Source organism: Silurus aristotelis, assembly GCF_946808225.1.
Source record: "Silurus aristotelis genome assembly, chromosome: 5".
NCBI classification, from domain to species: Eukaryota; Metazoa; Chordata; class Actinopteri; order Siluriformes; family Siluridae; genus Silurus; species Silurus aristotelis.
The window spans coordinates 21,622,663-21,644,793 of record NC_139578.1 but is presented as its reverse complement, the minus strand read 5'-3'; the positions used below and the strand labels follow the sequence as shown (position 1 = coordinate 21,644,793).

General features: G+C 39.0%; 1 protein-coding gene across 2 annotated transcripts; it reads left to right on the top strand.

The window, feature by feature from the left end:
- The first annotated feature begins 891 nt into the window (after nucleotides 1-891).
- Nucleotides 892-19,516, top strand: hdac8 (histone deacetylase 8). Of its 2 annotated transcripts, none has more exons than XM_083540770.1 (11): nucleotides 892-1,177; nucleotides 1,521-1,573; nucleotides 1,993-2,123; nucleotides 3,072-3,213; nucleotides 4,416-4,528; nucleotides 4,704-4,781; nucleotides 5,605-5,713; nucleotides 5,850-6,022; nucleotides 6,645-6,739; nucleotides 14,326-14,431; nucleotides 18,684-19,516. In XM_083540770.1, exons 1-11 carry the CDS (start codon nucleotides 1,070-1,072, stop codon nucleotides 18,704-18,706), a joined length of 1,131 nt encoding a protein of 376 aa, XP_083396896.1. In that variant the 5' UTR covers nucleotides 892-1,069; the 3' UTR covers nucleotides 18,707-19,516. The 2 variants fall into 2 exon arrangements, with proteins under 2 accessions (XP_083396896.1, XP_083396897.1); XM_083540771.1 differs by lacking the exon at nucleotides 18,684-19,516 and adding an exon at nucleotides 13,105-13,227 and having other exon boundaries at nucleotides 959-1,177.
- Nucleotides 19,517-22,131: the final 2,615 nt, after the last annotated feature.

Genomic DNA, 22,131 nt, shown 5'->3' with positions numbered 1-22,131 from the left:
CGCGGTGTAGACACCAGGCTTAGGTGTTGCCAGATTCTCTCTTTTCACTTAAACATGGACGTAAATTGATCAGAATTAGAATCAGAATTAAAATCAGAATTTGAATAGGAATCAGACTCAGAATTAGAATTAAAATTGGATTTAGAAATAGAATCAGAATTACAATTAGTTTTATTGGCTAAATATGCCTGAGGAAATTTGTTTCTGGTTTAGAGTGCACATACAGGCAGTGTACAGGATGGTGCTGGTCTAAACATGATGGATGGATGAGTTAGATATAATGGGATAGGTTGGGATGGAATGGGATGTAAAACAGAGATTCCTAAACTTCGGGTCATGGACTGGAACCAAGCTGTAAATGATTTAGCACCGGGCTGAACCTTTTTAATGTTTAGTTTATTTATATTTAACTAACTTTGCAGTGGTGTTACACCACTTTTGCTTATGCCAGTTTCAATTGTTTCAGACAGTTTTTTCTGTGCATCGATAAAATGATATGCAACCCCACCCTAAACCAATACACACCCCAGATCTTTTCTGCAACCAGTGGTGGGCCGTGCATTTGGAACCCTAGCCTTTAATGGGGACGTACACGACTTATTTCACCTATTAATACCACCACTATCACGTCGCAATTATAGAAACCATCAAATCAATACTATACAAAAACTCAATATAACAACGTGTGGTAATACAGAGAGAGAGGCATTTTACTAAGCAAGCTCCAAACCTCTACACTACAACCGCAACTGTGCCTACATCATCTGGAGCAGTTCAGAATTAATATTTGTCTAATAACATTAGACGAATAAAATAATTTGCACCGCTCCTTAGAGGCTGTAAGAGGCTGTAAGCAACTAAAACTGGTCTCCTGTGCAAAAAAAAAAAAAAAATGTTGGGGACTGCTATTTTAAAAAATGGCTGGCTTTTATTTTGAAGTTCTTCTTAACTATCTACCGGAAATCGGTTATATTCATGTTATTGGATTTAAACACCTCGGGAAAGCAGCTGACTTGTGTCTGATTTTTTAAAATATATATATTTAACTTAAAATTCTAGTGTGAGAGAAATGTGTGATAGCGGGAATCGGGGAACTCCCAGTCACCGCAGCGTGGTGTATATGTACAGCCGGGACTATGTGGAGACCTGTGACTCTTTATCCAAAGTCCCGAACCGGGTGAGTGCAGCATCCGCACCGCACCGCACCGCACCGCACCGCACCGCCAGCACCACGGAGACGTCCCAAACCGCACAGCCCGCACTACATAGTGCACCCGAATAGTGCGGGTTTTGATGAGTCACGTGCAGAGTTCTGATGGAGTGTTAAGTGCATGCTGTATATTATCTCTCTCTCTCTCTCTCACACACACACACACACACACACACACAAACCTGCTCTTAGATCATGTACTTCATGATGTCACATGTGGCTTAGAACTGAGTGTTTATAACTGTTTAGTTCATTTTTACAATCTTACATTTTATTAAGTATAACTTTATTTTTGTGTTTCTCTCCACAGGCGAGTATGGTGCATTCCCTGATTGAAGCTTATGGGTTATTAAATCATATGAGGTGTGTGTGTGTGTGTGTGTGTGTGTGTGTGTGTGTGTGTGTGTGTGTGTGTGTGTGTTTGTGTTTGCTGATTTGTTTGTACTGAAAGGTGTTTTTGTTTTAGGCTTGATTTATATAAACGCAGATTTGGACGGATGGATGAATTAGATGGAATAGATGAATGGATGGATAGATTTGATGGAGTGAATGGATAGATGGATTTGCTGGGATTTAGTGGATGGGTGAATGGAAGGATTTGATGGTATGGATGAATAGATGGAATGGATGGATGTCATTTAAAAGTACACTGCATGCATTATTTCCAGTTCAAATGTACAAAAAGTTCAGAAATGACTAGTAAATGTGCTTTGCATTATGTCAAGCCTGGTCCTGTGCTCATGCTTGACCCCATGTTTGCAATATTCTGAATAACATTACAGTGTGGTTAAGCCTCGCATGGCTACTATGGAGGACATGGCCGTGTTTCACACACACTCTTACCTCGAGCACCTGCACAAGATCAGCCAGAATGGAGACAATGATGACCCTCAGTCAGTGGATTTTGGCCTGGGTAAGACCTATAGCATTTGCGTATTTACATAGATTTTTTATGCAATCTAAACGTTTACATATGTATAGTTTTATTGCTGTAAATTGCCAGTTGCTGTTGCTACTACAGGTTGCCAACGTTGCTAACCTTGATCATTGGGTGCTTCAATTAGCTTTTGACAGTAAACAGAGAATTTTTGTTTTCTGGACATGCCCACTAGTGGTCCCCAATTGTTGCTGTGTCACCATCACTAGTTAAAAGTCACCATCATTAATTAAAAATCAATTGTCTCCATTCGCTCTGTATCAGTGTAAGTGTGAAAACACTAAATCTGACTTCCCACTACCCTGTTTATCAACTCTAATTCACTGGGCAGACTATACTGGATCATAGTTACTAATGAACAGGTAGAGAGGGTTAATAAAATGTCCATAGTAATGGTAGGCTACAGGGCACCATTTCCGTGGTCCAGTTTAAATACAGCTTGGTGTGTCCTTCCTCCATCTATCAAAATACTACATTCCCCCAGGTGTAATTGATTGTGCATATGTGCACAATTCCCTGTGATCAAGGGTGCATCCCTGATGTGTGCTCTGTATTCCCGTTTAGATTCCAGCTACACCGCAACATTGACCAGGACAAAGTGGTTTTACTGAAGATTTTACGAGAAAGAAATCCATGTCCATTTATAGCATCTTGTGATTTCCCAGTTCAGACACTAGAGGGCAATATATGCACATTTCTTTTAAAACCAGCTCTTTTCCAGATCAAGTCAGCCAAAATGGATAAAGTTTGCATTTATGTTGGATGTTGCCCATGTGTTCTTAACTCTTGACAAGCTGGCGATTCATATCCATAGTTTGGATGGAAGTAAATAAAAAATGGAATTATTATAGCAAAGCAAACAGTGCAGCTGCCAGATCTTCTGTTTGAGTATGACTCTTATTACTGTTTTCCTGCCATCCTTAGGGTATGATTGTCCAGTGGTGGAGGGTATATTCGAGTACGCAGCTGCAGTTGGTGGAGCCACTCTGACAGCCGCTCAATGTCTGCTGGATGGAAAGTGTGAAGTTGCCATCAATTGGGCAGGAGGCTGGCACCATGCCAAAAAGTAAGAGAACATAGCAAGTTTATTTAGTTAACCTTTTCAATCAATTACTGAGTCAACAGACTGAATCTTTCCTTGCATGTTTGTAAAACTACTGACATTTTTCATGTGTGCATAAAGCGCTCTTTATTTTTACTGTCAAAACCAATGAGAATGAAAAACTCCCTAGAAGGTCTGCAGCTCATCATTTGAATTCTTCGCTGCTGCTGCTACTATGCGTTTGCAAAAAAAAAAAACAAAAAAAAAAAGATCAAGCCCTAATTTGTGCTGATAGACAGTCGTTTGATTGTCCCGGGTGACTGGGTCAGAGATGGCCCAGCAAGCTCTCCAACACTCACACAAAAGATTAACAGTGCTCAGACATTTAGAGTGCTAGCTGTGGACTGTTCACACTGGCTAAGTGTGACATGTAGACCAATCTTTGTCTGGAGTACAATATATACGACCCCTTCTAATCAAAATTCTTTCTAGGTTTTGTCATGAACTTGTAATGATGTTTGGACATCATAAAAAAAAATGAGACATTTAAAATAATTAAAGAGTACATTGGATGACACTCTGGAAACAGCTTCTGTGTGTGTGTGTGTGTGTGTGTGTGTGTGTGTGTGTGTGTGTGGTTTTTTTTTTTGTGTGTGTGGTTGTCCAGATCATTCCATCTTGTCGTTGATTATTTTTCTATTACGGTGTGTAATAGGGTGATTTATGAGCCTTATACCACAGCAGTCTGCCGATGGTAACAATTTTTCATTTACATTATAACAGCTGTAAACAGATGTTCCCTTAGTTTCATTTTCTCTTTTTCTGCAAAGCACTCCATCCTGTTCATTTTCCCATGTCAGGGAACAAATTTATATTACCTCAGGCTGTTACAAAGCACTGATACTTGTCCCTGTGTACACTGTTTTGCATGTATTATGCCAGTGTCCTGTGCCATCTACTGTATCTCACAAATATCAATGTGCAGCTTGTAGTGCAGTACAGATTTACTGCTTCTGAAAATGACAACATACACCCATTATTGTCTATATAACTAGCAAAGAAAGTGATTACACCCTGAGTCAACATGTCAAAACTGTGTCCAAAGTGTCAATATTTTTATTTGCCAAGAAAAAAAAAACCATGAGTTATATTTTTGTTATGTTATAAAATGATAGTACAGGTCAATCAGATAAGTGTTTTTTGTGTTTTTGTGCGCGCACATACAGGGACGAAGCATCAGGGTTCTGCTATGTAAACGATGCTGTTCTGGGGATTCTCAAACTGCGAGAGAAGTATGAGAGGGTGCTTTATATAGACGTGGATCTTCACCATGGCGACGGTAATAACTCTGTTAGCTTCAGAGTTATTCAGAGCAGTGTATAGCTAAACTGAAATGTATGTCTACTGAACATAGTGCATGATTTGTATTAATCTATAAATCTCCTTTTTTTTTTTTTTTTTTTTTTTTTTTTTTTCCCCCTCGAACATTGCCTGATCTGTGGTCTGTTGTGCAGGCGTAGAAGATGCCTTCAGCTTTACTTCCAAAGTGATGACTGTGTCTCTGCACAAGTTCTCTCCTGGCTTCTTCCCAGGTTGGTTCAGCATGCTTCTTTTGCTTCAGCGCAGATCAGCCTGCCTTTTAATTCACTAAATTGACAGCCATGTTTTAACTGATGCCAAGCTCAAAGCAGCCAGCTCCACATCAGTGCCTGTAGAGTCTGATTACCGATCTGATAGTTGGACACAATGGCTTTGCTGACTTGAGGAGAATAGTGCGCAACAGGGGCCAGCACCAGCATTTCAGCCACTTTTTCTTCTTACGTTCAGTTACCAAATGTTATTGCGCTGGCACTGAACAGAATTTAATTTGCACCCATTGCTGTTCTTCATAACCCATCCCACCCATCATGCCCAGCATGCATGGACAATATACCGTGACACACACTTCAAGGTTGTGTTTCTGTATTAGACTGCGTGCTCTTTAATAAAAGACCAGGCGCTATATAAAGTCTTTTTAAGTTTTGATGTAATTTGAGAAATCAAATGTCACATTCACAATAGGGATATCAGAACAAATTTACATTTAAATTATTAATTCAACAAATAAGTACTTAATGATAATAAATATAATTCCACATTGGTTCCACAGGAAATTACTGTTTGATTTCACAATTTTATATAATATATATATATATATATATATATAATTTTTTTTTTTTTCTTTTCTTTTCTTAATGGGAGAATGTCCTTAAATACTCTGTTTGAAAGATTTAACATTTTACAGTAATTGCATATTGTAATGCAGTATGTCAATGAAAAAAACATGTGATGGATAGTAGGATTGTCCACTGGTGATCCAGAAAGTTTGCTTATCTATAAGTAGAGTGTTATTTTAAGGTGTTTTTGATTTCACAGGCACAGGTGACGTGTCCGACACAGGCCTTGGAAAGGGCAGGTGGTATGCTGTAAACGTGCCTCTAGAGGACGGAATCAGAGATGATCGCTACCTCCAGGTCTTTACCAGGTCTGCTGCTGTGCCTCCACATAAAAAACTGCAGTGAAGTTTGTGCTTGTAGATGCAGATCGAGTTGAGCAGATGTTATGAAAAATGATTGAGTCTCTCTTTTTTTTTTTTTTTTTTTTTTTTTTTTGTATGACAGTGTCATGCAGGAAGTAAAAGCGCTGTTCAATCCTGAAGCAGTAGTGATGCAGTTAGGGGCGGACACCATGGCTGGTGACCCTATGTGCTCTTTTAACATGACTCCAGTAGGAGTGAGCAAGTGCCTGAGCCATGTGCTGGAGTGGAAGCTACCTACACTTCTCCTGGGAGGAGGTCAGTGTGTGTCTAGCAAACTAGTATTCCTTCTACTAATTGTTCCTTATGAGCTGTAAAAACATACCAGCTACTCAACATGGAATAAAAACACATAAAGATGATATCTTTATTTTATTGAGAAATTCAAGTTATTACTCTATGCATATTTTACCTCAGCGTCCTAGAGTCCTACTGTTTGAATGCTGCTTTCTGATCTACTGGGCTTTAACACCATAAAAAGGCGATTGCTAGTTAACTCGCATGAACCTCTTCACAATCCCATGATAATACCGCAGTGTGTTTGTTTGTGTTGATGAAGTGAAAGCCTAAGTGCAAATGCTTTTGCGTAACAAAGCTTAAAGACAAGCTCATGTCGGAGATACAGAGTGTGTTTGTCCGTTCATGCTGGTTGCCTCTTGTTCCTGTTGCCAGGCTGAAGCCATGGCCAAAAGGTTTATTAGTGTGCGATTAAATAAGGGGGTAAGAAAATAAACTTTGTGATTTTAGTCTATTTTGAAAGGAGCTCTGAACTCCAGACCTGCCTGACTCAGCAGTGGATGAAAGGTAGTAATTACAGCAGTACAATAAGGTCCTTTGCTGGGATTCTCTCTCTCTCTCTCTCTCTCTCTCTCTCTCGCAGGTGGGTATAACCTTGCCAATACTGCCCGCTGCTGGACTTATCTGACAGGGACAGTCCTGGAGCAGAGTCTATCCTCAGAGATACCAGACCATGAGGTAAGACACTGTCCCCCTTCCTTTTAGCACTCCTTGAAAATCTTATTTCTTTCTTTCACTCCTACCCCACTCCATCTCTCTCTCTCTCTCTCTCTCTCTCTCTCTCTCTCTCTCTCTCTCTCTCTCTCTCTCTTTCTCTGCTGAGTCACTGGCTCTAATCAAAGATGTCCGAGCACCTCTCAATAAACGCATTTGTTTTCATGTGATTCAGAGAGGAGGTGTGTGTGTGTGTGTGTGTGTGTGTGTGTGTGTGTGTGTGTGTGTGTGTGTGTGTGTGTGCTCATGTACAGCGTGAAGGGGGTTTTAACAATACCACTCTGTCCCTGCTGCCTGACAGAGAGGGGCTTGTGCTTTTCTTTCCTCAACCTTTTTCTCCCTCTCTCCTCTTTCCTTGGAGAAAGAGAGGGCATGTGTGTGCACACATCATACTGAAAAGACGGAAGGGGGGGTTTTGAAGGCTGAAGATTTTTTTGGAGGAGAGGGATTGTAAATTCCCACATAATTGCTTCTTCAGAAGAGAGCGCTGAAGAGACTGTGTTTGTAGGGGAGGGTAGCTGGATGGAGGAGCTTTTTGAATGTACAGTGATAGGTTGATATCTTTCTGCTTCTTACACTCACAAAGAGGGTCTTTTAGCACTATAGAGGGCGCTTTCATGGTCAGCTAAAGAAAAGATGCTCTTGTTTCTTCAAACCTGAACTCCGGCAAGAGGTTGACCTTTAACCTCATTATTGGCCAAGCACCTTAAATAAGACTGCATAAATGTGGTCTGACCATGGAGTGGAATAGAAAGCATCTGGGGTTTTGTTGTGCTTTATCTAATCATTGTGCTTTGTAAGGAATAAAACCCATTTGTGCAGGCTATTATACCAAAGTAATCTATGAGGGAATAGCATTACCATCTAGTAGCGACAAGTCCAGATGTGATTTTATTCCTCTTATTACAGCATCAAATAGACAAATGTTTGATTATTTTAACAATGGTATATAAATGTATTACAATTATTGTTGAACATCCACAAAACAAGTCATTTACTGTATAGCTGTTTTTAACAGGCGTTCCCTCACCAGCCTCTCTCTTTCTCTCTAAGTTGATGATGATGATGATAATAATAATAATAATATTAATATAAAAAAAAAACACTTGTCATGTTAACTGCAAAGTTAAAGTGCTCTGTTTTCTGATGTTGTCAAAAAACATAAGGAAACAGCTTTTCATAAACATCTCATTACACCAGACTTCACCAGATCAGTTAAAATTTCTATTTATTTATTATACTTCCATTACTTGGATTATGAACCATACAAGTTTGTATAATTTCTTACTATAAAAATGCTAATGAAATACTAATGCAGTCATATAAACCATGCAGCCAGAACTACTGTCTGATCTGGGATATTGTGGAAACATAATTCGGGTAATCGTAGCTGAGCATTCAGCATGTCATATTTAATTAATTATAGTTCATATACACTTATTATAATTATAGCATCATCATGGTAATTACTTTATTAATTATTGGGTAACGAATCAAGGAACTTTGATGGAATGATTTGTGTTTGTATTCCAAGAAAATACGTAAACCCAGTTGCTTAAGGACAGTCCATCCTCATTAAATGTCATAATATTCCTTAAAGCTATACGTCTTTTCCTGTTTTTCTTTGCTTAAACTTTCTTTAACCCCAGTTCAGCCTATCTAAACTTCAGTATATGAACAACACTATAAGCTCTACTCCTCATTTCCCATCTACCCCCTCCTTTTCATAGTCTCTTATTTTTTCCCTTCAGTCTTTCAAATCGCAGCAAGAGTCCCCCACCGCATGCACAGACTCCCTCTCCCTGCCACTATTGTGTGTCCATCCCGGCCAAACAAAACACGCTTTAACGATAGCATGAGTTCAGAGAAAATAAAAAGTTGGTGCAAAAGAAAGACATAAAGACGTAAAGCTGATAATAACTGTAAAGAACTAACCGAATGTCTAAAGCTATTTGAGCATGGAGCTCTCCTTTACTTGTCTTTCTTTCTGGGCTAAAGACTCTTTCTATGTTTTGCCCTGCCAACAGTGGAAACAATAAGAGGCAGAGATACTCAAGTAGGGAATACAACAGCTTCATTCAAGCAGTCAGGCTCCACACACTCACACAGGCAGATGACCAAATGGAAGGCCAACAGAGGGTTATATAGCTAGACCCCAGCCGAGGACAGAACTGTCTTTTCTTTTGCTTTTATTTATGCACTAGCTGATAAAGCATTTTCTCACACATTCTTTATAGTTTACAGTCGATGTGGATGAAAGTCCGCTTCTCAGTTAAAAAAATTTGCAAGTTCTGTCAATTGTCTTATTTCATCACTTTGTAACTATTCCCATAATGCTCCATGTTCAATTGACCTGTGGTAAAGCCAGATTTTCAAGCTGTGTTCAAAACAAAAGGTTATAGCTGCCTGGATCTGTTACTGCTGCAACGGTCTTAAAGGAAGTGTTCTAGAAGATATCACTTTGATATCTGTGATAGCGGAGAAAGGCTTCACAGCACTGTCTTATGGGATTTGTGGAAAAATGAAGGATGCCTTTATTCTGCCTTCAACCAGATGACGGGGTCTTAGAAGGTGGCTGCATTGGATATGGCTGGATGTTTTTCTGAAAACATACTCTACAGCCTGAGAAGGCAGCATTGTTGAGGAGTCCTCAGTTTTGGACCTGTGAGCCCTGCTAAGTTCCCTGGTGGCCGACTCTGCCCTGTCCAGGGTGTTTTTAACTGTGTAATTTGTTATTTTGTTCCCTGAAAAAAGGTCAAATGATTGTAATTCGAAAACTTACAGTGAGGGATGCATTCCTCAGTTCAGTCTAAAAATAAATCTCCGTTGGCTGACCAATGGTTCAATGGAAACTAGACAAAGCTTTGTCATTATCTTATGTATTTTTTTACTTTATCTATCCTTATCAGTGATAAGTGGGCGAAGCAGATAATGTTTTCGTACCCGTGGCGTAAGGCGCTCGGCTGTGACCCCTTGGGTGGAAACGGCCATCGCTGTTCAGTGGGCCGTCCACATGTGTACATCCTCTCCCCTCTTTTTTTTAGGCCTTGTTTTTACTCGTTTCCGCTGAGCCTTTCCCAGCACAGCCCAGTGAAATAACAAACAGCAACCCCTTTGCTTCCCCCCTCACCATGTACCCACTTCATTACTCAACCTCTCTCCGTCTTTTTATGTTTTAGTTTTTTGCTTCCCCATATCTATCTGTCTTTCACACACACACACACACACACACACTTTCTTCTTTTCTTTTAGATACAGACGCACACTCATACTCTCGTTTACTCTCTTTCACTTTGTGGTGAGTTTGGGAGGAGTCCGATATAAGTTTTGAGGGTGTTGGAGACCGGGTGCTGGACAATCAGCACCATTTCCCTCTATTGTGAGATGACACACGCAAAAACTGCATGTGTTCCAATGAGCCTGAAGAGTCAACCTAATAATGAAAACTATACAGTTAGTAAGGTTCTATACATGCAGCACAAACACACACACACAAGCACACACAGGAGGACAGCTGTGGCTATGCTAGTCAAACATTGCTAAATGGATTAGAAGCACTCCTGTCCCATGTGAATAATATTTGGGGGGGTATGGCTCTCCTGGGATAAGCTCACAGAATAAAAGAGACCGCACTTTCTAGTGTTTGTGCTGGTTCTTAGGCGAAGAGAATTAGGTGTGAATAGAGCGTAAGAGCTGCAGATACAAAGAAATGCTTTTGGCCATTTTACCCTTGTACAATTGGATCTGTGGAATAATTGGGAAGCAGTTCGAGGACAGTACGACAGTAACACCACCCAAATTTGGTTTACTGATTGAAAGGGGCTCACACCTTTTTTTATAGCTGTTATATAACACATGATAACCTTTCAGTATTTATTTCTGAATCTTGTGTACGTGTGGTGTGCTTGCGTGCGTTCTCTGTCAGTGGTTGGTCTTTTCTGAGCTCCACCAAACTCTGGCAACAGTTAAGCTGCTTCTCCACCTCCCAGTCTGTCTCCAAACAGTATAGTGCTACACATGCCAATTCACACTCGCACAAACACGCTGAGCCACGCAGAGGTGGTGCTGTAGAGGAAGCCAGAAAGACTAGACGACGTGATGTTTTTGCGTTGTCTGAGGGTTTGCCCCTTACACATGAGTTGATTTCCTGTTTTTAAGTTAATGGAGAAAGTAGAAAAGAATACTGGGAAAGAATAGCATACTATTATTGTAATGTCATACATCACTAGTACAATATGCCTCTCAACACATTTAAATCGGGCACCACTTGATCTAACACAGTTAAAGATTTTCAGTAATGTCATTATAATTGCTATATATTTTTTTTAGAGATAAAAAAAAAAAAAAAGCCCAATCAGGAACCTGTGGAACATGCAGAATACAAACGGTACACTGAGTAACATTAGACTTGCAGAATAACACTGAAGAAATGTATCATGCTTTCTCTGTAGTCTGTAAGCATATTCAACCATAGAATCATTTTGTCACGAATCTATTTTCAATTGTAAATGGTAATTCACTTCAAAAGCATTTCTAGAGCATTTGTTATTGTCTCAAATAGCAGTTACGCTTACATTTCAGCCAGTTTCTCAGTCCATGTGATTCGTGTCCCCCAAAATGCAAGATGATCTGTGTAATATTTTTTGCCAAATTGTGTTTGTATTCATAGCTATAGATTTACATCACACAGTTCCACATTATGTATGTCATTGTCTTCAGTGGTGCAGAATTAATCACAATAGAGGCCGCTGTCAGGAACATATTCGATGACTGCATCTCCTAGTTTTTAATTAGACTTAAAACCACAACAGTCTCACAATGCTAATAATATTTAATTGATTAAAGTAGGACACTTTTTATCCAATTCAATAATGTTAAATATTGTTGAATGACCAGTAAACAAATTACTGCCCGTATATTATGTAAAATGTAGCTTTTCGAGTTACCAAAAAAGTAGGATGAATGTTACCTTCCCAAAAACATAACACCATATGAACTACATATTAATTTAGATGTTTATACCGAGTATCCACCATACACCGGTTTATACCTTTTCTGCATGCACATTGTTACTATAGAAACAATAATGTATAATGGACTACTTTTAGAGTTGCTGCTATAGAAAGTAGATAAAAAGATAAAAAGTAGCCGCTATAGAAAGTAGAAAAAACCTTCTGACCAATCAGAATAAAATTAAAAATTCTACAGTGTGATAATAATTCAGTAGTCATTCAGCAATCTAATGTAGTGTCAAGTGTGTTCCACAATGATTTTTCTTTGGATATCTAAAATTCACCTTGTCCTTATTTCAAGTACACTGTCCAATTTGTACAGCCGTTAGTTTACTTCAAACATTGTTGTCATGTTAAGACAAGTTGTTTGTTATTAGACGTGTTTTACATCCAGTGTAATTTCTAGGTAAATCCACAAAGGGACACTAAGAAACACAGCCAGGGCAAGCTGTTTGAATCACCTTCCTGTCTTCTCTGGAGAGAGGAAGCTTGACACATTGTGAAGTTCATCACACCCTAGTTATCAACTCCAAGGCCTTTTTGTTTGAGGTGTTTGTTTCCATTGTAGACTTTGATTGTACACTACAGTGCCTGTTGCGTGTAAATCCATTCACATTTGTCAATAGAAAAGACATTACAGCTTACAATCTGACCTCAGATCAGTAGACAGAACCGTGTGGCTGGGAAAGCTATGCCATCCTGGTAGGGAAATAGCTGGCTCTCACCATTCCTGGAGTGGGATAAATGCAGGAAACAAGTCTAGAGGAAGTCAGTTACAGCACAGGCCTGGTGGTGTGACATGAGAGGTTAGAGGTCCAAAGCCAAGAGCTGAAATTTAAACCGGCTTTCTTGTTGCGTAAGTGGACGAAGGACAATGAGATTTTGAGCAGGGTTTTGACCTCTATGCTAAATGTATTGTTCTTGGGTTCTGTGTGGGTTTCCCAAAGCTGTTCCTGTGTGACTTGTCCTGTCGAGAAGAGAAACTTGACCTTTGTTGTGTTTGGTGAACCTATGTCCTGTGAAACATTTAATAAACTTTCCTTTTTTTTTTTTTTTTTTTTTTTTTTTTTTTTTTTTTTTTAATCTTTTATCAATGTTTAAGGATAGATAATAATGACTGATTTAAAATTGTTAGCTGATTTTAGCTTTGTTCGATTTAAAGCTGAATAATTTTTATTATTAATTAATAAAAAAAAAAAATTGTGTGATTTTGGGAACAATTAAAAGAATGTAGCATGATGATAACGGACACAAGTATGAATTGAAAACACACGCTCGAAAATATAGCAAATACTGTGTGTGTTTGTTGTGCTTCAGCTTGTTCTTCAAAGTGGTCTTGATGTGGTCCAAACCAAACAGTCCAGCAGTGAAGCGGACAGAGTTGTCTCAGCTTGATGTACATGGGAAAGCCTGAGTTCATGGGAAAATACAGGAGTTTGTGTGAGTGTACATGCGTGTAGTTTAGCAAGTGGTAATGTGAAAGTTACTGTATATGTAAATGAATGTGTTTGTCCAATATTTAAGGTAAATTTCTGTTTATTAAAATGTGGATTTGTATGAACAGTAAGATGTGTGCATACATAGAGTAGGTGTTTGGATGTACTTATGTGCATGTGTTTTATATATATGCGTGTGTGTGTGTGTGTGTGTGTGTGTGTGTGCCTGTGCGTTGTTGAGATTCTATAATCCCTTGCATGTTGAAGCGCCTTGGGATCGGAGGTAAGCCGGATAAACAAGCGGGAGATAATTGAAAGCAGAGTTGAACTAACACACAACCCCTAAATATATCTCCAAGACAAAGCGGTCAATGTCTTTCAAATTAGCACAGCAGCACAGCCGGCTGTATTTGTTGGACAGCCAATATCGTTTCCATTTGAAAAACATAATGCATTGTTTAATGGTATTCTGTTCATATTGCACAATAAGGGAAAGTTTTTCTGCTTATTGGCTGGCCTTCGAAAGGAAGAGGTCAGACACAGGGCGAGATGACAACAAGTACAGAGATCTACCGGCCATTTGGAATGTGTGTGTATGTCTCTGTATCGGTTTGTGCAGTATCTGAGGACAGAAAATGTTTGTAGATAACATACTAATATTGAATAAAGATTCCCCATAAAATTCCAATGTTGAAATACAGTCTAAAATCTAAATCTCCTTACCTATTAGATAACTGTTTGCTAACTCCTTTCCTTTTTCTAGGCAAACTTTGCCAGTTCTGGATTTTATTAGTAATATGCTCGTTTCTTTCTGCTACCTTTTTGAAAGTTATAATTTTAGACATTTTATTTAAGTTCAAACCAAAATGGATTTTTCTTTTGGGTTCTATTGGATATCTGTTGAGCTACTGACACATGGTGCCCAGATACACAAGGTATTTAATCTTTCTGCTATGAGAAGCATGAAAGGCATCAGTGAAAATCTTAGATCAGTCATACTGAAGTTTTTATAAGACAACGGTTTTTGAATTAGCATGCAAGTGGATTTCCAGGATTAACGTTCTGTTTTCTGAGCAACAGTTTGTTTTTATTTCTCTTGCAGTTCTTTACAGAATACGGTCCGGATTATACTCTGGAGATAAGCCCAAGCTGCCGACTCGACCGCAACGAGAGCCAGCAGTTGGAGCGGGTCATCAGCACTATCAAAGGTAATTGTTGTGAAGACAACCAGAACTGCACCAAACACAACTGTTATGCACCCACACTATACCCCTGCTGCACACCTCAAAGCAGTGCCATTGCTACAGATGGAATTACTTTGGCCTCTTCAAAGGAGCTGGTTATAAAGTCCAGAACATTTGGTTTGTTTATGTAGACAGTCACTGGTGCTCGGTCGAATGGCGTAATGCCGGTTTTCAGGCAACATTCGTTCATTCGGCTGTCTATTCTGACTCAAAAATAATCTTCCACCCTGTTCTACACTCCTGTAAATCTCAGAAACTAATCATGGCCACCTGTCAACTTATGCAAGCAGCATGATTCAATCAGCGAAATTAATAAAATGTATAGGATTGATTTCCCCAGGACGTAAATAAGGCTTATCCCTATTGAGACCCCATAAATACCTTCAGAGAGAGTAGCAAAAGATAGGCACGTTCTTGAATTCTCTTTTGTTCTTTCTTCCTTTCTTTTTGGCTAGTGTAGATGTTGTATGTTTAAGATTAAAACAGTGATACTTTCTCTTTCCACGAATAAGTGTTTTGAGTGTACATAACCAAACTGGGCTTGAACTGCTGGTATGTGGTTAACTTGTGAGAAAAGAATGCCTGCTCCAGCTTCTCATCTCCTTTGGAATGTGTCTCTCTGTACGTGTGTGTGAGTGTGAGAGAGAGAGAGATGGGTGACAAACATCATCATGGTCTTTTGTCTTGAACACATCACTCCCTTTGGGACCAGCCTGACTGGAATAAAACCGCTCTGGACTTAGCCTGGGTTCAGGCTTTGAAACTCAGCTGCCAGAAAATGGAAGTGAAAGGCTGTCTGTGCCAGTAAATGTCAATTTAAGAACAATCCCAGCTTCAGCAGTGATGGTATCATCTGCTTTACCTCCCGTATAGATTTCCTTTGACCCATCTTCAACCGAACACTGTATGCCTTTGTATATCTGTCTCTCACTCTCAGTTAAAATCTGGCTAATGTCTGCCCACACACAGAAATCTTAGAGCCTATTCATTAAGATAAAGGTCATGCAGAGGTCACAGTCCACCTTAAAACTTCAGCTGACCTTCAGTAACTGCAGGTTACCATGTGGCCTGCATGACTAGCAATATTTATATGTTTATATGTTACACATTTATATATACACCATGTTTTGGACCCAGTTATTTTTTTAGTTTACAAGAAAAAGGGTAAGAGCAAATATATCCTTTGTATTACTGGGGGGAAAAACATTCAAATCACAAAAGGCTGCATAAGTAATTACTTTTGTTGAACACCATACCTATTATGAAAAGCTGCAGAACCAACAGTTTGATGGTTTCAGATAGCTGGGTGCACTTTGCTCGTAGTTGTTCATGAGCTTGATATTATAAAGCAAAAGTAAACTTGGATCAGAAAAAAAAATGCCAATTTTCACCAGTGCCAAACTCTGCTTATATTTAGTACCCATGTGGTATGTGTACAATGTCGCGGCTGTGCTCCCTCCCTGCCATGCCACCAGAGACTAATTAAAAAGGGCTTAAGCTGCAGACTTTCCAGTTTCTTTCTTAAGCTTTAGAAATGGCATGTTGTGCATATCCTATATGAACAGGTCTGGGGCCAGTCTTAAACTAGTATTTAAACAAGTCACCAGTTCATAGTACAAAGAAGTCCTGATCTTTGACTGTTTTTGGGGCAGGTCCCTGTAGTATTGCTGTGTATGTTGTGTCTTTACTCAGTTCCACTCCTGTCTTTTATTAAGATTTTTGTGGCTGCTTTGAATTAACCAGGGTGTCTATAGATACATAGATTGAATTCTAGAATCTGGACAGCATTAAATTAAGTATATGAAAAGTGTCAGATACAAAATCATTATCAAGATTTTCTAGTTTTTAGATCCTCAATGATCTAGTTCATGCTCAGATTATGTATGTGTGAAGGAACCTCTAATAGGTTTAAATGAGTCTGAGTGGAAGAACTAAGTGGTGTGGCCTTGTATAGTTCATACAGTTTGCACCATGTGGGTATGGACCCGGGTTTCTCACACATCTCCTTTGCCAGACAAGCAGAATGTGGTGTAACAGCTGGCCTCTGTGTCCCTGCTAAGAGTAGGTTGGCAGTCTCGCATGCCAGTGTTTGAGCTTCCCCACCCTTGGAAACCTCAAACAAGACTGAGAGCTTTTCTAAAGAATAATGGACTGCTGCTTGACCAGTGCTGGGCATGGCAGTGGAATGTACTCTGTGTCAGGGACAAAATAAAATGGATTTCTTGATTAAGTGTGTTTATGTGAGATCATGGAGTAAATGAATGCCATTTCAGTTGGTGTCCAACAGTTTGTGGTGTACTATTTCCCCTTCCAATTTTTATTCCATTTAATTTCTTCCACTAAGAAATCTTTGATTTCCCCTGCATGCTATAATGTAAGGTGTTGTCAAGGAGGAGGCAGCATTGTGACACTTGTGATCAAAGTTAAATTGCAGAAAGAAACTTCAACCTTTTATCTAAATTCTATTTGGCTGTCCTATGACCACTTCATAGAAAAACAAAGATCGGTAAATGGTTTGCCTCTTCTGCAGAAGTCTTCTGCTTCAACCAGGTCATATTTTTAACTAGCTATGGCAGGAGTGGACGTTTTTGTTTATTATTTAATGTATGTTGTGTGTGTTGTGTTCACAGAGGTATTGTGAAATAAACCCATTAGATTTGTGCACCACTGGCCCACATGATCTGTTAACAGGCTTTTCATTCATCATGGGGACCAATGCTGCAAACTACTGTACTAATACATATATTACTTCTGCTGGTTTGGCAAACTATTTAGTGTGGTGCTAAGTGGTGTTGGACATAGCCAAACAATTCTTTAAAAACTGTGATTGATTAACACAGGTAATAAATGGTTCGCCCCTCGGCCCCTGCGCATTATCACGGTTTCTGAGCACATCTGGGGAACGTTTTATGAGATTCTGAGTTTTTCACTATATTGGGGGGGATAGACGAGAACACAAAAGTGTTTAAACGCCATATATGGTTGATTTCTCTAACTCTGTTAGTGCATTAGTAGAGCAATTGAAATCCCTATTGACTGTGGCCTTGTATAAGCCAGAACAACAGGACTGACTAATGAAATGTGGCCTGTGTGAGTGCTGTGCACTGCAAAACAAACATGAAATCATGTAACCAATAAAAAAAACCTGAAGCCATTATTCTACGCCGTTGCTTTTTTTTTTAAAAAGTAGTCAATTCCCGCAATCAAATTATGTCGTAGTGTGCTGTACTTACAATGAAAAAACCAACTAAAGCAAAACAACTCCATGTACTCTTCAGAATGTAGTTGAGCACAGACAAATCTGAAATAAAAGCCCTAGTGAGCAAATAATGCACTTAGCACTCTTTAAATGCCTATAACAATCTTGCATCCGAGCCGAAGGAATTTGTGGTCTCGTGGATAACCAGTAATGTCACGTAGCCTCAAACAGCTGCCTGAAAAAAATTACACTAAGATGACTTGTGAGTAATAGGAAACAGGACGTGCCAATCACTTCTGATGCTCCACGGTCAGAAATGTGGAAGTGTTTCCCCTTAACACTGAACTTCATATTAGCTTTGTTAGCTGCTTTTCATTCAGACAGGCATAATGTTATGAAAACGCCAGCGGGCCGTGTTGATAGGGATATCCTTTTCAACATGTGTTACGTGTCATGCAAATCAAAACAGGAGGCTCAAATATTGTCGATTTACATGTCGTCCTATTTGCATGCCTTTTTGCCTCTGAAGGAAATGTAATAACTTTGATATTTCCATTCTGACAAGGTGTGAGCTTTGGAAAAAAGTGTCCGTGTGAGATAAGACAAGATCAAATGCAGTTCACATGCCACCAGTCAACATTGTATTAACTGGAATGTTCAATATTTTCTTTCTCTTTATAAATGTAGGAAGTATCCGATCAAATATGTACATTTTATAACTATTATTAACCAGTTTGATTGAAATGGTTTATCTTTTATTGTGACTAAAGCAGTGGAATTAACTTTTTTTTCATTTGTGGAGAAAGAACAGACAGAGTCTGAGTCTCTAGACGACTCCTCTGAGATTTAACTGTTTAAACTTAAATACTTTTCTGGGGGGTTTTTGTTCATGACTCCACCACTTTTGGTGAGACATTAAAACAAATCCCGATCATGCTCTTTGTTGTCTATAGTAAATTCTTATAAACTTGTTCTTGTTTTTTCTCTCCCATTTTTTTTTTTTATGCTTGTTTACAGGGAATCTGAAGAATGTCGTTTAAGCAGTGGGCTTTAAGCTCGTGTTTCCAAATCAGACCCTGTTCTCCTAATGAAGACAGTATGTGGGAGCCATCAAGGGAGCTGAGCTTTGGAAAACATTACTCAAATGTTTCCGAGGAACTTTGTTTAATGGGAAAACGAGCGGGCTAGTGTTGCCCTTTGCGAGATGTCCGAAGTCTGTGTGGGTCACAAGGTCAACAGTCCACAGTGTTTTTATCGGGTTTATTATTATTTTATTTTTTTTACATAATTTTATTGATATTTTAAATAAAAATGCAGGACCTGTCATATCCAATCTGATACACTTACGCTTAAACAGGTCAAGAAAGAAAGAATTCAAATGCTGAAATTTGGTGCTTGTTTCTTCAGTACGGTTGTAGTTTTGATAGCATTGTTATCTTCATGGATTCACTTCAGGACCACGTTTCAAGTCAGAGTGCGAGGTTAGTTCTTAAATATGAAGTCAGGATATTTGCTTGTCTTTTTTTTTTTTTTTTTTTTACACGTATTATTTTAAGTGGTATGCCTCTCACTGTTCCCTGGTGCAATGGAGTCATTGTCTTATATTACTGCCAACACACACTCATTCTCTCCAAAAACACAACAAACCGCTCCACCCAAGCATGCTCACACAAACTGGAAGATAGACAAAAAGGATGGAGGAAAAAGAAAGGAGTATGTAGGTCAACAAAACTTGTTCATTCTGTTTGATGCTGTCATGCTATCACCCCATTTAAGTTTTTTTTTTCCGGTGAATTTTAACACTGCAGTGTAAATATTCCTTTCCTAATAAAATCCTAATGATAAGTGCACGTGTGTGTGTCCTCTCCATTTCATTGCTCTGTGTGTGTTAGTCTGGCATGGCCATATGTGAAACAGCACTGCTTTTCCTCACCTATAATCTTTATAGTTTTCTCAGTGGCTGTGGTTTCTTTTAATGGTGCTGCAAGTGCGATTCATTAACTTGTTTATTAGCACTGAGAAAAGATATTCCATTTTAATGCCACAAATGAATCAGCAGCAAAAAAAAGCAGACCGTAACACCAGCTAGATAGCTGTGTCTGGGATTTTTCCTTTTAATAAATGACATGGGAAAAGCAACAAATAAATGTACATTCGAATTGGTGTGTCTCTAGAAAAAAGGAAAGACAAAGCGTCAATGTAGTGATGAGAGGAAAGATGTGAAGAAAGTTGTGCAATGGATATGGATATCCTTTTTCACCAAAGAGAAAAACAAATAGTTCAATCACATTTACATCTTTAGGTTAAACAAATACAAACGGTAGAAAAGATGTATTCCTAAAGGTGATGAGGAAAGGTACAGATTTGTACATTTATTTCTGAGAGTGTACGGGCAAAACACTCATTGTATATATTCAAATGCTGGCCCTGCATATAGATTGTAGAGAAAATGAAATTACTTTATTCATTTCCACCTGGAGAAAGTGTGTCAGCACCTTGTTAGCAATTCCAATGAAGTGTCAACTGAGTGATTGCAAACACTGTGTTAACGCTCCTGGCTTTGGAATGGGCTTAAATGTGTGTGATGCGTGGCCATGCGTCCACATATTTTTAGCCACTTATAAATTGTTAGAATTTGAATGAATGCACCTGACACATGCCTTACACAGACCTGACTGGATATTTCAGAAAACTTGCTCTTTTTGAATGCAATTATGAAATTCCTTTTGAGGCCTGGGGCTTAGTCAGAAACAGATGAAGGGTTCAGGATGTAGGTGTGCCTATGGGTTCATGTATGGGTTCACACCGATCAGTTCAGCATGTAGGCACGCCCACAATCTGCTGTCTACAGATATATCGTCTTGGGCATTTGGCTGTTTTTCAGGAGGACCTGTTATTTTTCATTGTCCAAGAATTGTGCTGAACCTAGTTTGCTGTTATACTGCTGAATAGCCAAAAAAAAAAAAAAAAAAAAATTTTTTATTACAAAGGAACGGCATTTCTTATTTTTTTCATTGGTTTCTTAGTTTCACTCTGATAACTTCAAGTAACTACTTAAGGTTGTGGAATCTGGAGCTTATCCTGTGAACACACCTATTTAGGTGGGATGCACCCTGTTTTTGGCACAGCATCACACACACACACACATTCTCATCTAGTTGAATTTTAGGGTCACTTATCCACCTACCAGCACGTTTTGGACAGTGTGAAATTATGCACAACATTGTTACCCACTGCAAAACAGTACCTAATTTTAAACATTCATTAATTTATTTTATCTTCAGTTATTGCTACATCCTACTAAGGGTTGTCGTGGTTCAGGATCTAATCCCAGAACACACCTTGGACATTAAACCAGTCTATCACAGGGCACTATCCATTCACACATGGGCCAATTATGAGTAGCCAATCCACACCAGAGAAAGTTTTTCCACAGAAAGAAACAAGAAATCATACAATAGACATAAGAACATGTGAAATGCTATACTCAATAATAATTAGAGCTCAGGTTGAAAATGGGGACCCTGGTCACTGTGAGATGCCAATGATACCTTCTTCACTGCCCTGCATTCCTCATTTTAAATAACTGCCCATAATTATTAAGCTACTCACTCGAATAATTTTAGAACATAGAGAAAACAGAAGTTATGTCTATGAAAAAGTTAGACCTAATGCTTTTAAATTTGCCTGTGATATTGATATTCTTTTATGCACCATTATTGCTTTTGTTTTATTTTATTTATGAAATGCAATTTGTCTTTGTCTCCTCATTCTCCTAAATTTTAACATATGCTTAAAATCCATTGCCTAATGGCAATTTATTCAGCAGGATTGCATTGTTCTTTCTCTTCCACACACACACACACACACACACACACACACACACACACACACACACCAATTTGTGCGCACCTGCTCGTGCTCCTCTTTTGACTTCCCAACGGGTTTATGCAAAGTGCTCATCTGGTTCTATTGCAGGGCAACAGCCTCTTAATCCCACAAATATGCACTGTCTCTGTCTCACACACACACACACACACACACACACACACACACACATACACACACACTCAATTAAGCCCAATCAACAAATATTGCAACATACACCTTGCTTCCTTTTCTTTAGGGTTTGCTTTTAAAATGAAACCAGGCCATTTCCCAAGAATCTGCCATGTGACCCATGTCTGGGGTGTAAACTGTCTCTTATTTGCATCCTATTTCCCCAGAGGAGTAGCCTAAAGGAGACATAATTCTGCTCCTCATCTCCATGTGAACTGTGTTTGGACTACAAACGTCAAAGTGCCAGATGCATCCCAAACGCCCATATTTGCTGGGAGAGTTCCTAATAGGACTGATTCAAGTTAACGGTTGTTGAGACAGAATTGAAAGCATGTGCCTTTCGGGACAAGCATCAAAACCGCCATTATGGCAGTGTCATGGGAATGCAGAGACTATCAAGAAATCT